This window comes from Archocentrus centrarchus, chromosome 12 (genome assembly GCF_007364275.1).
Source record: "Archocentrus centrarchus isolate MPI-CPG fArcCen1 chromosome 12, fArcCen1, whole genome shotgun sequence".
Taxonomy (NCBI): Eukaryota; Metazoa; Chordata; class Actinopteri; order Cichliformes; family Cichlidae; genus Archocentrus; species Archocentrus centrarchus.
This window is the reverse complement of record NC_044357.1, coordinates 5,981,047-5,994,429: the sequence shown is the minus strand read 5'-3', so window position 1 is coordinate 5,994,429 and position 13,383 is coordinate 5,981,047. Positions and strand designations below refer to the sequence as shown.

Sequence of the window (13,383 nt, the reverse complement as noted above, 5' to 3'; positions counted from 1 at the left end):
TCCTACAATATGGGGTGCATAGAAAATTGAGTGTTCCCATTTTATCTATACATTATAATTATGCCTCCATACCCGCCTTGAGATAATAAATTAGGTCCTCTGCCCATTTTTATGGAGGCTGTGTATGCAATTACCACAGCGGACATGCTGCGAAGAAGCATGTTCAGTTCAGTTTGTGGTATCCTGAAATGAAGGTTTGTGGAACTCTGAAAACACATAAAATACACATATGTTTGTTTTGTTTTTTTTGCATTTGAACAACATATGTTTGACTTCATCAGCCCTGCAGCACTAAAGCTCGCAATTTGCTTGTTCCACCACAAATATTAACATTTCCAATCTGTTGTGCTGCTCTACAGCAAATAGAACCGACACGACTCAGGGAGTGTTAATAAATCATGATTATGAAGCACCATTGGCTGCAGCTTCCCTCGGCAGCAAGCGAATAAATTCCCTCCCAGTTTTGTCTGTGGGCACACCCCGCATGATGATACAAGTCGTTAGGTAATTATACAGCAATTAAGATTCTGATAGAAGAAACAGCAGGTTGGTCCAGCCTCCTGGTGACACATGAACAGGGTGTCTCTAATCAACTTACTTTGATAGTTTCTCTTGACCTGAACTTATAGATTCACAGAGCACTTCTCCTGCTTGTTTGCTTGCTGTTATATAAAGAAAGCCACTTTGTGTTCACAACATGACAACCTATCATCACTCATTTAAAAAAGAGAGGACCATTTCAACTAGTTTCCTTTTCTAATAAACAACTAGCACTATTCAAGTGACAGTCCAGAGGATACATCACGAGAAACATTTATAATACATGACTCAGAGGACACACTGCTTTCCACTCATTCATCATTTGCATAGTGTCTGAGCCAGGTATATATTTTTAACACATCCTGAAAAGCGTGTGCATGTGTTTAGTGAAAACTATTCAGAATCTGAGAGGACCTGACAGAAAAAAAAAGATAAAGATATGATTACAGTGCTCTAAAGTTCCTCCTGCTGCACAGAAACCAAATCTGCTTTGATGCCAGAAACAAGTTCATGTGCAAGTTAATAAAAACTGCACATTTGTGTTCAAACTATCCTGAAAGCATACTCTGTCTCCAAACACTTTAAATCAGTTTGAAGCATGCACAAAACAAAGAGATTTTCTATTATCTCCCCACTTTTCATCTCTCTAGTCCAAACTGAAATATTATTGTCACTAAATCCTGTTTGAAATAAAAGCATTTGCAACTTTAAAAAATTCATGAAAGAGCAGCATGTACCACTATACTGTCCATCCATCCATTCATTTTCTTCAGCTTATCCGGGGCCGGGTTGCGGGAGCAGCAGCCTAAGCAGAGAAGCCCAGACCTCCCTCTCCCCAGCCACCTCCACCAGCTCATCTGGGGGGACCCCAAGATGTTCCCAGGCCAGCTGAGAGATATAATCTCTCCAGCATGCCCTGGATCTGCCCCGGGGCCTCCTCCCAGTAGGACATGCCCAGAACACCTCACCCAAGAGGTGCCCAGGAGGTATCCTAGTCAGATGCAACTGGCTCCTTTCGATGTGGAGGAGCCATGGCTCTACTTTGAGCCCCTCCCAAATGGCTGCGCTCCTCATCCTATCTCTAAGGGAGAGGCCAGCCACCCTTCGGAGGAAGCTCATTTCTGTTGTTTGTATTTGTGATCTCATTCTGTCACGCTGTGCAGCAGGCAGAAAGAGGACCCCAATGCAGGACTCGTCAGGCGGAGGTAAAAGATTATTCTATTTTATTTGCAGAAGTTCAACACAAAGCCGGACTAGACAGAGCTAGTAGCAAAAACCAGATGCACCAAAAAATATACAAAACTTAATTCCAAGGAAGAGCAAGAGCCACAGCCGGAGAACCTACGAAGACGACGCGACAACAGGCAGAAAAAACACGGGACTTAAATACACAGAAGGGCTGATGAGGGAAGAGGAAACCGATGGGAACACAGGTGACGCTGATTACCTAGACTGGGGGAAGCAAAACTGAAGACAACAGACAAGGACCAGACAACTATCAAAGTGAAACAGGAAGACAGAAGAGGGAGACAAAGATGCAGACTTGACACCAGGAAAACATAAGGAACAAGAAAAAGCAACTGAAGACCAATACAAAAAGATAACAAAAAACACTGGGCCACCGGCCCAGGACCATGACACATTCTTTCGATCACTACCAAAAGCTCATGACCATAGGTGAGGGTAGGGATGTAGATTGACCAGTAAATTGACAGCTTCACTTTCACGCTCAGCTCCCTTTACCACAACAGACCGGTGCAGCAGACGCAGCCGCGATCCGTCTGTCGATCGGCCGCTCCCTTCTCCTGTCACTTGTGAACAAGACCCGAGATACTTAAAACTCCTCCACCTGGGGCAACAACTCATCTCTGAGCCAGAGTGGGCGCTCCACCCTTTTCCAGCTGAGGACCATGGCATCAGACTAAAAGGTGCTGATTCTCATGCCATTCACTTCACACTCAGCTACAAACTATTCCACTGTGAGCTGGAGGTCACCACCTGATGAAGCCAACAGGACATCAAAGAGCAGAAATCAGAATGGAAAGGTGGAAACCTTCCGCCACTTGGCTATGCCTAGAACATGGTCGAATGCCTTGTCCACAAAACACATGTAGACTGGATGGGCAAACTTCCACACACACTCAAACATCCTCGAGAGGATGAAAAGCTGGTCCAGTGTTCCGCGACCAGGATAAAAACCGCATTGAATTTGAGGTTCGACTAACAGATGGACCCTCCTTTCCTGCACCCTGGCATAGGGAGGCTGAGGAGTGTGATCCCTGGATAGTTGGAGCACATCCTTCGTCTCCCTTCTTAAAGATGGGGACCACCACCCCAGTCTGCCAATCCAGTGGCACTACCCCCAGATCTCCACGTGATGTTGCAGAGGCGTGTCAACCATGAGAGCCCTACAACATCCAGATCCTTGAGGAACTCAGGGCAAATCTTGTCCACCCCAGGGGCCCTGCCAGCAAGGTGTTGTTTAACCACCTCTGTGACCTCAGCTCCAGTGATGGGCGAGTCATCTCTCTCATCCCCAGACTCTGCTTCCACAAGTGTGTCAGTGGGATTAAGAAGGTCCTCGAAGTATTCCTTCCACCACCTGACTGTCAGTTGAAGTCAGCAGCGCCCCACCTGCACTATAGACTGTGTGAGTGGAGCTTTGCTCCTGTCGTCCCACCACCTGCAGGAGGCGTCATAGTGTGTGCAGTGTGTGTTGGGTGGAGGCCCTGGCAGACCAATTCCCTGCTACTGAGACTGACTACTCTACTGATATAAAGGAAATACACCTATGATAGACAGAAAGAACACATAGGGAGTAGAAACGTGAGAACACTGCCCACAGAGCAAAGCAACCCCCCCCCCCCCCCCCCCCCCCCCCCCCCCAAAAAAAAGAAGTTAAGTCAAGGTGACTGGTGAGAGCAGGTGGAGTTTTTGCTGACAGGAAGAAGGAAGCAGAAGAGAGCAAGAGACTGACAAGGGAGTCTGTTGAACAAGAAGAGGCAGAGGGAGAAAGCATGTGTGACAGAGAGGGAGACAACCAGATTGAGAAGAGACATAAGAGACGCAGGAAATCTGCAAGCAAATTAGACATCATTAGCCAAGAGGCGGTTAACAAGTCTAATTAGGGGAGAGGCAGGCAGGCAGTGATACTAGACTTGCTTCCGGTCCTCAGACACATGCACACAGACTCAGTCATATAACCCCACACACACACACACACACACACACACACACACACACACACACACACACACACACACACACACACACACACACACACACACAGTCACAAACATAATGTGCACTCTCAGCCAAAGCTCCAGGCATCTCTTAACTAGGTCATATCTCTGAGACTTTAAGTTGTAGGGTAGGAGGGGAAGAGGGGAGAAAGAGAGAGATTGAGGGAAGATAAAGGATGGAGGGTGGGACCTTGGATGGGATAGTTGTCTGCTCTTGGTGAGATGGAGTTGTTTAAAAGCTGCGCGAGTGAGATAGCGTGGAAAAGACTGAGGGAGGAAAATAAAGAGTGCACGCTGACAGACACATAAACATATCTAAGTAACCTCATACAGGTTGAGTTGTTTACACGCCCAGCAGCTGCCGTTTTACTCCCGTCGTTTACGGAACGTTACATTCGGGACGTGAATCTGAAAGCCTACTCCAGCTGCTGTTATTGTCACCGAGAAGGTACTTTAAATACAGACTCCTAGTTTAGCTGTTATTATAATGATTGGTTGTGTGAAATGAGGATATTGCTGTATTAGTAGAGCCACCCCGTTTTTAGTTTTGAGTGATAGCTTGCCAATGCTCCTGAGGGATGACTGAGCTACATTCCCTTGAAGTGATGATGACTGAATGTCAGTTCTAGAAAGACTGGGAAAAAAAAAGGTTTCAGTCAAAGAGCCCCCATCTTTCTGTTCTTCCCTTCTCTCACGGGCCCAGTGATAGAAAATATTGTCTCAACAACCTGTGGTGATCCCTCATTTCATGTAACACCGGCTGTATGCTTCGAAATGGCTTAATTTTATAACTAGCAGCTGTCTCGTCCTGTATTACATTATATTGCAAGCCATCATATTTGAATGCCCTTTTTCCAAATTCAGTACAAATATAATTTGGAAAAAGGGCATGCATATTTCCAGCTTCCTCCAAAATCTCTTAAACTTAAAGTGCTGGTCTCACTTAATGAATTTAAGGGGATTTGGGTAACCTGGAGGCAGTTACTTCAGGCTACAAATGTTTTTTCTGAATATTACTACTCCTGTTTTGTTTGACCCAAGACAATGACTTTTACCAAATTTTCCAGCTTCATTGGCAATGAATTTCATGAATTTTGGCTGTTTCTGCATTTTACGCCTTATCACTTGGAGTACATATGGCATACTAATTTTGCGTACTTTTTGGCTGCGTGTACTCATCTGTGATTGTACTGCTATCTGTCTTAGCCACAACTCATGTTCAAAAGAGATCTTAAACCTCAAGAATCATGTAATCCTGGTTAAATAAAGGTTATAAATAAGAAAGAAAGTAAAGCAGTAAAGCACTTTTCTCAACTCTTGTGTTAAACAGTAAACATGATGTGTAGCCACAGCTGGTATCAAAAGTGGCATTATTGAGCACTTGCATAAATCAGTCGGTGAAAACATGTACTTAGACTCAAGCTTGAGTATGATGTGCTGAAATTTACAGTTTTCTAAGTTTTTGATTTGGTTTTCAGTTCTGAAATGACACCTGAAGCTGTCAGAACAATATGTGAAATTATTCACAGCAGTTTGTTACTTGTGTTGAACAGAAAGAGCATTTCTCATTCTTTGTTTCCAAATTTTTAGCACATTTAGGCAAATGCTGCCAATGAGAACAAATACTGTGTAGACAACAGCTTGGTATTAATAAATACTGAAACCTAGATCATACGCCTCTCTCGTGATTGACATACTGGGTGGATGTTTTTGCGAGCAAAAATGCATCTGACTGTTTTCCTATAAAATGCATAGTTTAACTCTCCAAAGTATGACAGCATTATTTCAGTGTGCAGGCCATCGAGTGCAGAAGAGTCCATCTAATTTTCCGAAGCCAACATTTCATAACTCGCGTTGTTATCGGGCGGCTATTAAGTTTGATCAACTGCTAAACTTATTTTCAGGTGAAAGCTTCACAGTTAAGGGAGTGGAAAGTTTCTAACATGTTACATCAGCCAGTTGCTGCTCAGTTAGCTTAGGGCCCACTCACACAAGCCTAGAGACCACTGGTGACTGCCTGGCAATCACTGGTTGTTTGAGAAAAATGAGTATTCCTCAAGTGATTTTGAGTGGCTGCTGGTGGTTTCTGGAAGTCACTGTGAAACTGATTGCTAAAGTCCCAAGTGGTTGAGATAGCATGCTTGCTCACGAGGCGAAATTCTTCCTGAACAGTGCTGCACCAAAAACCACCTTGTGTTTGCTTTAGTTGCTAGCAACACAGTTGCCTATAGTTTGTATGGAAGATGCCTTACCTCACAGGTTTAAGTCACGAGCAGTTATTTTTTGGTATTGTATGGAATGGAGAGCTACAGAGTTGCAATAAATTTTTATTCTGCGAAGAAAAAAATATAAACATTTTATGGAGGATAAAGTGTGCCCTTAGAGGAGGAAAAGGAATAAGGATGTGTGATGAAGAAGACAACACACTACTGAAAGATGCATTTTGATTTGTTTGGTGTTTTATCTCCTGTTACACTGTAATACAGAGCATTTGGTATTTTTTTCTATCCAGTGCTGTGTTGTTGTTTTCTGTTCTCATTTACATTACATTCCCTGCAAATTTACATGTAAATGTAAGTGCTCTTTTGCCTAACAATGTAAAATGTTGTTCTCCTGAAATCAGCATCTAAACAGTATTCAATTAGCAGTCAGTTATCATAATAATATTCTAGTACAGTGGGCATTCAGCATGAGGAAAAACATGTAGGACAAGGCTTGGGAAAATTGGAGATGAGAAACACACTTCTAGGTTTTCCCAGGCTGATCTGAGTTCCTCTCACAGTCCAAAGACAACATTTTAGTTTAATCATTGATTCTAAATTGGCTGTAGGTGTAAATGAGAGTGTGTGTTACTCTGTGTTACCCCTGTGATAGACAAGCAGGGTGAACTGAACATTTCACCTGCTGTATGCTGGGATAGGCTACATACTCAATAACATAATCTATGCCATAACCTGATGTGCACCTCCTTAGAAATGTAACTACATGTTGGTGTTATGGTTTTAGGCACTACATAGATTCACCACAGAAGTATGAGTCAGGCATTAGGAATCAACCTGTCCCAGGTCCTTAGGTCCCAGTCACACAGCAATCCTGTGTGACTGGGACCTACGTAAGAAAATGGATGAATGGATGAATAGATAGTGACATACATGCTATTTACAAATCCACATCTCTTAGGATAATTCTGAAATTATGTGAAAATAACTTTAGACCTTCCCTGACTTCCAAACTCCGTGCCTTAGTTTGCATCGTGGGCTTTCTATTTCATATTTATATTCTCCAAACTTTAGCTGACATTTCCAAGTGATACTCAAGATATTTTCTCAAATACAACCAAGGCCCTCCAAAGCCACAGAGGATATAAAACAGCTGTTTTGACAGACTGTGGCGCACTCCCTATAAGTAGTACATTGACTGTGAAACTAGCGGAGTTCACCTTTAAAAATGAAATGCACTTGATTTATGAATTCAACATTTCATGCTTTTTTTTTCTACTTGAGCTGGAGTCACTGAAACAGAAATGGAGCTGACTGGCTGTCAGTGAAGTGGCACCAAATTTATTATGAATTCCTGACATTTTTCTAATTTATCATATGAACACAGCTGTGTACAATATAATGTTCACTTTTTACCTGTCTCTGGATGGCACGTTCCATGATGGTGGCAGTTACATGGTATACATGCTGAGAGAGGCCCTCTAGCAGGGTCTTCTCGGGTAAATCCGGGGGCACACTGTTCACAAAACTGGCCCACAAAGCCCAGGGGACAGGAACAAGATTCCACCCACGGAGCAGGAGGACTGGCTGGATCAGTGGAGACGACAGCTGAGGTCATGGTTACCCCTGTGAGCTGTGATGTGTCTGGCAAGGAAGGAAAAGGAGGATGAGATTTGTCAAAAAACGAAAACTGATGTTAATACAAACCTTTCTCTGGAATAAGGGACTGGTGGAGGTTTCTGAGTGGGTATGTGTGTGTGTGTGTGTGTGTGTGTGTGGTGGTGGTGGGAGGTCTCTGTATCTTGTTAAGCAGTAGGTTATTAGCATTTGTTGCAGTGCTGTCCCTCCTTCCCTGTCTCATTACAGGTTCTGGCCTGTGTTTACATTTTACAGTCAGACACACGCACGCACGCACGCACCGATTCATCCACCCACACGCCCATAAACGCCACACTTAATGCTTGCTTACACACATGTGCCTGCACGTGCCCACACGCATACACTTGTGATCCAGGGACTCTTTGATATAGCAAATGAATAAATCACTGCAGCAGAGCAAGACAAGAAAAAAAGCAGACAGGAGACTCTGTGGAGGTATGTCAAACGTGCAGTTCCTGTGGGGTTTTCAAGATCCCCCTCTCCTCTCATGAATAGTGATGGGGGCAGGCCATGCTGAACCGAATCCCTCTCACCCTTTACTCCCTGAGCCACAGCCACAGAACACAAAATTACTTTTGGTGTCCATTACTGTGTCTGTTCTCAATAGACAGACGGATGGAAGACAGACAGATTCTGTGCACGTATGACTATGTATCAGTTGTCAGATAAGAAATAAACCAAGTGTGAATGAGCGACTGCATAATGACTTGAATGGAAGAAACAGCGAGGGGCAAGACAGTGAAAGAACCAGAGGAGAGGATGGACCCTGACATCTAACAAGCCATGATTCAGAGATTCCTTGAGCGGTGATGAAAGCCGGTTCATTTACACCTCTGAGGGATAATCAGTAGGCAAGCCAGTCCTCTTCCCTTTCCATGACTTGCCTTAGCCTCTACCCTTTACTCTCCACTAGCTCCTGAATTCTATTAGCTCGTTCAATGGGGGAAATGTGCAATTAAAACAGTTTTCAGATACTGAAGCCTATATTTCAGTTAATTAAAAGCCTTCCATTTTAAGTCATGCTGTGCAAGTTCAGTCCATCAATCCTTTTCTGCAGGAAACCTTGTCAGAGTGGTTGAGATTTTACTTGCCATGAATGCCTTACTGCAGCCCGGCAGACTGTGGCAATTTAGGTCTGGTTAAGGGCCTTTACGTTTAGCCATTAAGCCATTGATTTCTCATAAACTTTCAATATGGCCACACACTCGTCTCAAAACAAAATTTTTTTGTAGTGTGGAAAATAAAAGCTCTTTAATGTGGCTGCCATCACAGCCTAAAGACAAGGCTGTCACTTAAGTTCTGTTAATAAGAGACTCTCTGTGGTGCAGAGAGAATTTTAAAGAATGAAGGAAAATGTGAAAGGGAGAGAGGAGAATGATGAGAGGACAGCTTTATGGGGTTTGGATATTAAAGTTTGTTGCGCCGCCTGCAGCGATAAAGCACTTCTAACACTGTTTGAGAATGAGTTTGAGACCTAACACAAGTCATTAACAGTTTCTCCCCCGTAATGTGCAAAAGATGCAGTGTAAACTGTGTGCTTGACTTTGATATCACGTTCATGTGGGTGGGTGGGTACAGAAAACAGTTTGATGGAATATGCATGACTGTGCCTGTGTTTTTTTTTTTTTTTTTGTTGTTTTGTGTGCCTAAACGCCATGCATGTGGAACTACATAAGAGTCTGTGTGGTGACGCCCGCACCAAGCAGCTAATTAAAATGGTGTAAGTAAGTGTGAGGAAGCTGGTGATTTTGTCCAGCTGTTCTGTCTTTTCCACGCTTTAATCCACCGTAATGCCTCTCAGATCCTGCTGGTTCATTACAAACTATCAGATTTCAAGAACTCATTGCAAACATCTGGGAATAAATGCCTCATTCTGTTGCTGAGCCAGATATGGAACAGTTGAATGATTCCTCGAGCTCAAACACTAAGACGTTTTTACCAGTACTGTAAGTTCAGCTGCAGCTTAAATAACATCTTCCTGTCTGTTTAAAGAAAATGGTAATAAAATACTATATTTTCAGTAATTCTATAGCACTTTAATTGTTGGCATTATTTGTAAACGACGCTCCTTTGAGAACTATTACACAATGATTATTTAATAGATTTTTGTCTCCTATAGCACATACACATAACCATCCATTTAAGGTTGTGTATGTCCCACTGTAGGCCATGTGAAAATGCATTGGATATGTTTGTCTGGACAAGTTCATGAACACAAACCAGCACTTACAGTTGTGTCCCCCAGCGTTGCTGATCTTCAGAGCTGTCAGGTTGTAAAGGAGGAGTTGGAACTCAAAGGCAGAAAGCGCAGTTTTAAATCTCTTCTCATTTTCGTGAAGTCTGAAAAAAAGGAAAACAGCAAACTTGTCATTTATTTACATTTATATCTGTGTTCTGCACATACAAACTATGAATAATCTGAACAATTTGATCAATTATCTTATTTTTCCTTGTGATAGAACATATAATCTTTGTACTGCAGAAGAAATAAGCAAATACAATTTATTTACATAGCATATTCACAGATAAAAATCACAAAGTGTTTCACAATAAAACACAAGAAATAAAAATATAACACAGCATAACAACATAAAGCAATGGAATATAGCATAAAACAACAAGCTTGTCTGTATAAAAATGCCTTCAGCTGCTTTTAAAAAGCATCAGTGGAGAAAAGACAGTGGAAGAGAATTCCACAGCCTTGGCGCTACTGCCTGAAAAGCCCGATCCCCACTGGTTTTAAACCAAGTGTGTGGGGCCAGCAGTGACCTTTGGCCTGATGACCTAAGAGCTTGGGAAAAAGAATGAGGTTTTAGTAGGTCAGAGATATACTGGGGCGCTTGATCATGTAGGGTCCTTAAAGTTAAAACTAAAATTCTGAAATTAAATGTAAAATTTTCTGGCAACAATCTATTAAGAGAAGCCAAAACTGGAGTCATATGTGGTTGGTGTCAGTTAAAAGTCTTGCCGCAGCATGCTGCACAGTGCGAAGGTCATTCAAAGCTGATTTGTTGAAACAAGTAAAGTGTTCAGACAAGAAGAGATAAAAGCATGAATAATCAGCTCAAGCTCAGCAGTAATGTGAGTTTTGAAATATTCCTTAAATGATAAAAACAGCTCCGACCCAGCTGTTTGGCGTGCTGCTCAAGGGACATTGAACTGTCTAAAATGAAACCCAAATTTCTGATGTTTGATTTAACAGAAGAGCTCAAGATGCTGATATGCTTTATGTAGGACACAAGCAGTGAAAGGCAGTTAAAAAACAGCTCTATTTTCTGTTGCCTACATTATAGAGTTTGACTCTGCCTTCACACCTAAACTCAAAAATGAGTACAGGTTAAAGTGGGATTTGCCAGGTGGGGAAACCCCAAGATTCATTGTAGTGGCTCCGTGTGGGGAAAAGAATCACAATAATTTCTATTGTGAGCTCCAGTAAATCTTCTTTGTGTGCAGGCTGTGATCAGCTGACATGTGCTGCTGCTGCTGCTCTGGGGTTTACTGCTCTTTGTGGATTTACACACCTGAACTCAACAAGATATAAGATGTTTCACAAGCTATGATGTCCCCCCAGATGAGCTGGAGGAGGTGGCTGGGGAGAGGGAGGCCTGGGATTCTCTGCTAAGGCTGCTGCCCCTGCTGCCCAGCCCCGGATAGGCGGAAGAAAATGAATGGATGGATGAATGAATCTAAGCTTCATCAGCTTAAATTCAAACTTATCCCTGCAACACTTGATGTAACGTAACTGTGACCATGGACACCGCAGATGCTGTGCACCAGTCCAACACAGAGCTTTACTGTAAATTCACCACAGTACAGCAAACAAACCTGTTATTCCTGCAGTCAACTGCAGGATTACATGCAACCTTTTGCAGGACGTTTCACAATATGACAAAAAAAACATAACTTCACGTCATATACAGATCCAATATATGATTTAAAAATTAGAACATTACATGTAACCTTTAAATTTCCAGTTTATCAGCTGTCACTGAGCAGTCCTTAGCTTTAAATCTAACCTCTTATCTTCCTCTCCTGTCCTCTTTCTTACATCTTTCTCCATCTCTGAGCGAAATTCTCTTGTTCTGAGAAATACAGCAGCTGGACATATAGCTAGTACATGCACTGTGTGACAAACTGCACACAATTTGTGTGTTTGCTGATATTTGTTGAGCTGATAGAAATGTTGCATTTGAAATTACCTGCCATCTTTAGTATGGCTAACTAGATACTGAAGTATTGCAACCACAACTTGTGGATATCTGTACCGGGTCTGGACCACTTTAAGCCCTGAGTACAGTGCTATAAATGATACATACCTTATATGGTTTCACCTCTTTCATCTCTTTGTATGCGATAAGCCCCTCTAATGGAGGACACACAATACGATTATTTTTTGTGGGTTACTGTTCCCTCCATTTATGAGAAATAATTTTGAACTATGATTTCACTAATTCCTGAGCACAAGGCATTTTGTAGAGATAACCATGCAGTAGTGGTTACACTTTGATTTGGACTGTCAACTTTATTCCCCACATATCAGCTTTAATTTTAAAATAATGTTACAACTTCAATCTTAAAATTGACATATTCTCAACTTTTACACTTTATTCTCAAAATTCAAACTCAACCTAAAAGAAAATCCTTCTCAGTTTTTCCCCCCATTAATGTGCCCCTGATACTCGGTATTAAACACAGAAAACGATGCAGAACAGTAAACAACTGAATGTAAATATGCTGACTTCAATATATATTCAGGGTCTTCATCACAGAGCTTTGCCATCTGTTGGAGGACGTTCTGCTAAGGCAGTCAGCACAGCTGACATCTCCATCTTGATGACAGGTGCTGTGTCAGCTCCACGCTATGTCGTCGTGTTGAAAATTTTTCTCCCACTGTTGTGTCAAGGTCCCAGAATGAAGTGATATTTACATATAATCTCCATGAAGGAAAGACTTATGGGTAACATTTTCTAATATATGGGACCCAACACTACATGATTGCCAAATGGTGTGTTCCATTAATCAAATGGAATATGTTCCATTATTTAAACTATCAGGTATTCATTTAAATACATAGAATTTAATCCAGCTTTAAAACTACTGGATCTAGCAACATCGCCAGGTCAAACAAGAGCACCGCTGAGCAGGTGCCAAAGCTCGGCTGTTTTGGATCTGTAACGGTAAATAATTTAATTCAATGAAATATGTGCAAACATACATGTAAATACAGTATATAACGCAAAAACTAAGTTTCTGCAATTCTAATTAATGTTAATAAATCAGAATCATTCTGGACCAACAGGCTTGTGTGATCTGTATATAATCTGCATACTGCCATGCCCCATTTATCTATATAAGGAAACACATTTACCCCAGGTAAAGCGGAGAAAGCGGTGATGATGTCAGAGAAGCCTGCATCTCTAAGGTAGAAAAAAGCAGGACAGAAACTGAAGCAGCTGTGTCCAGAGAAGAAGCCAGAAAGGGCGCACCATTCCAGCAAGGCTAAAAAATAAAATAAAGTGAGGCTAGAGCTGATAATAATAATAATTTAGGTCCTGAATATTGTTTCCGATAATAATAATAATAATAATTCAGAAAGCCTGGACAACTAGTGTTCAATTCCACTTGAAACAAATTACAATCAAGTCTGGCTCCTTGGAAAGCAAAATATAAAGAAATGAGGGGTGGCTCAAGACTTTTGCACATCACTGTAAATAAATGATTAC

At 42.0% G+C, this 13,383-nt stretch overlaps 1 protein-coding gene across 1 annotated transcript in view; it reads right to left on the bottom strand.

Moving 5' to 3' along the window:
• lamc3 (laminin, gamma 3) overlaps positions 1–13,383 on the bottom strand; it is a 118,577-nt gene that overhangs the window by 30,038 nt on the left and 75,156 nt on the right. The window contains exons 11-12 of the mRNA XM_030743155.1: positions 9,891–10,000; positions 7,418–7,645 (exon numbers count right to left, since the gene is read on the bottom strand). Coding sequence (XP_030599015.1) covers positions 7,418–7,645; positions 9,891–10,000 — 338 coding nt within the window. The remainder of the gene's footprint in view (positions 1–7,417; positions 7,646–9,890; positions 10,001–13,383) is intronic.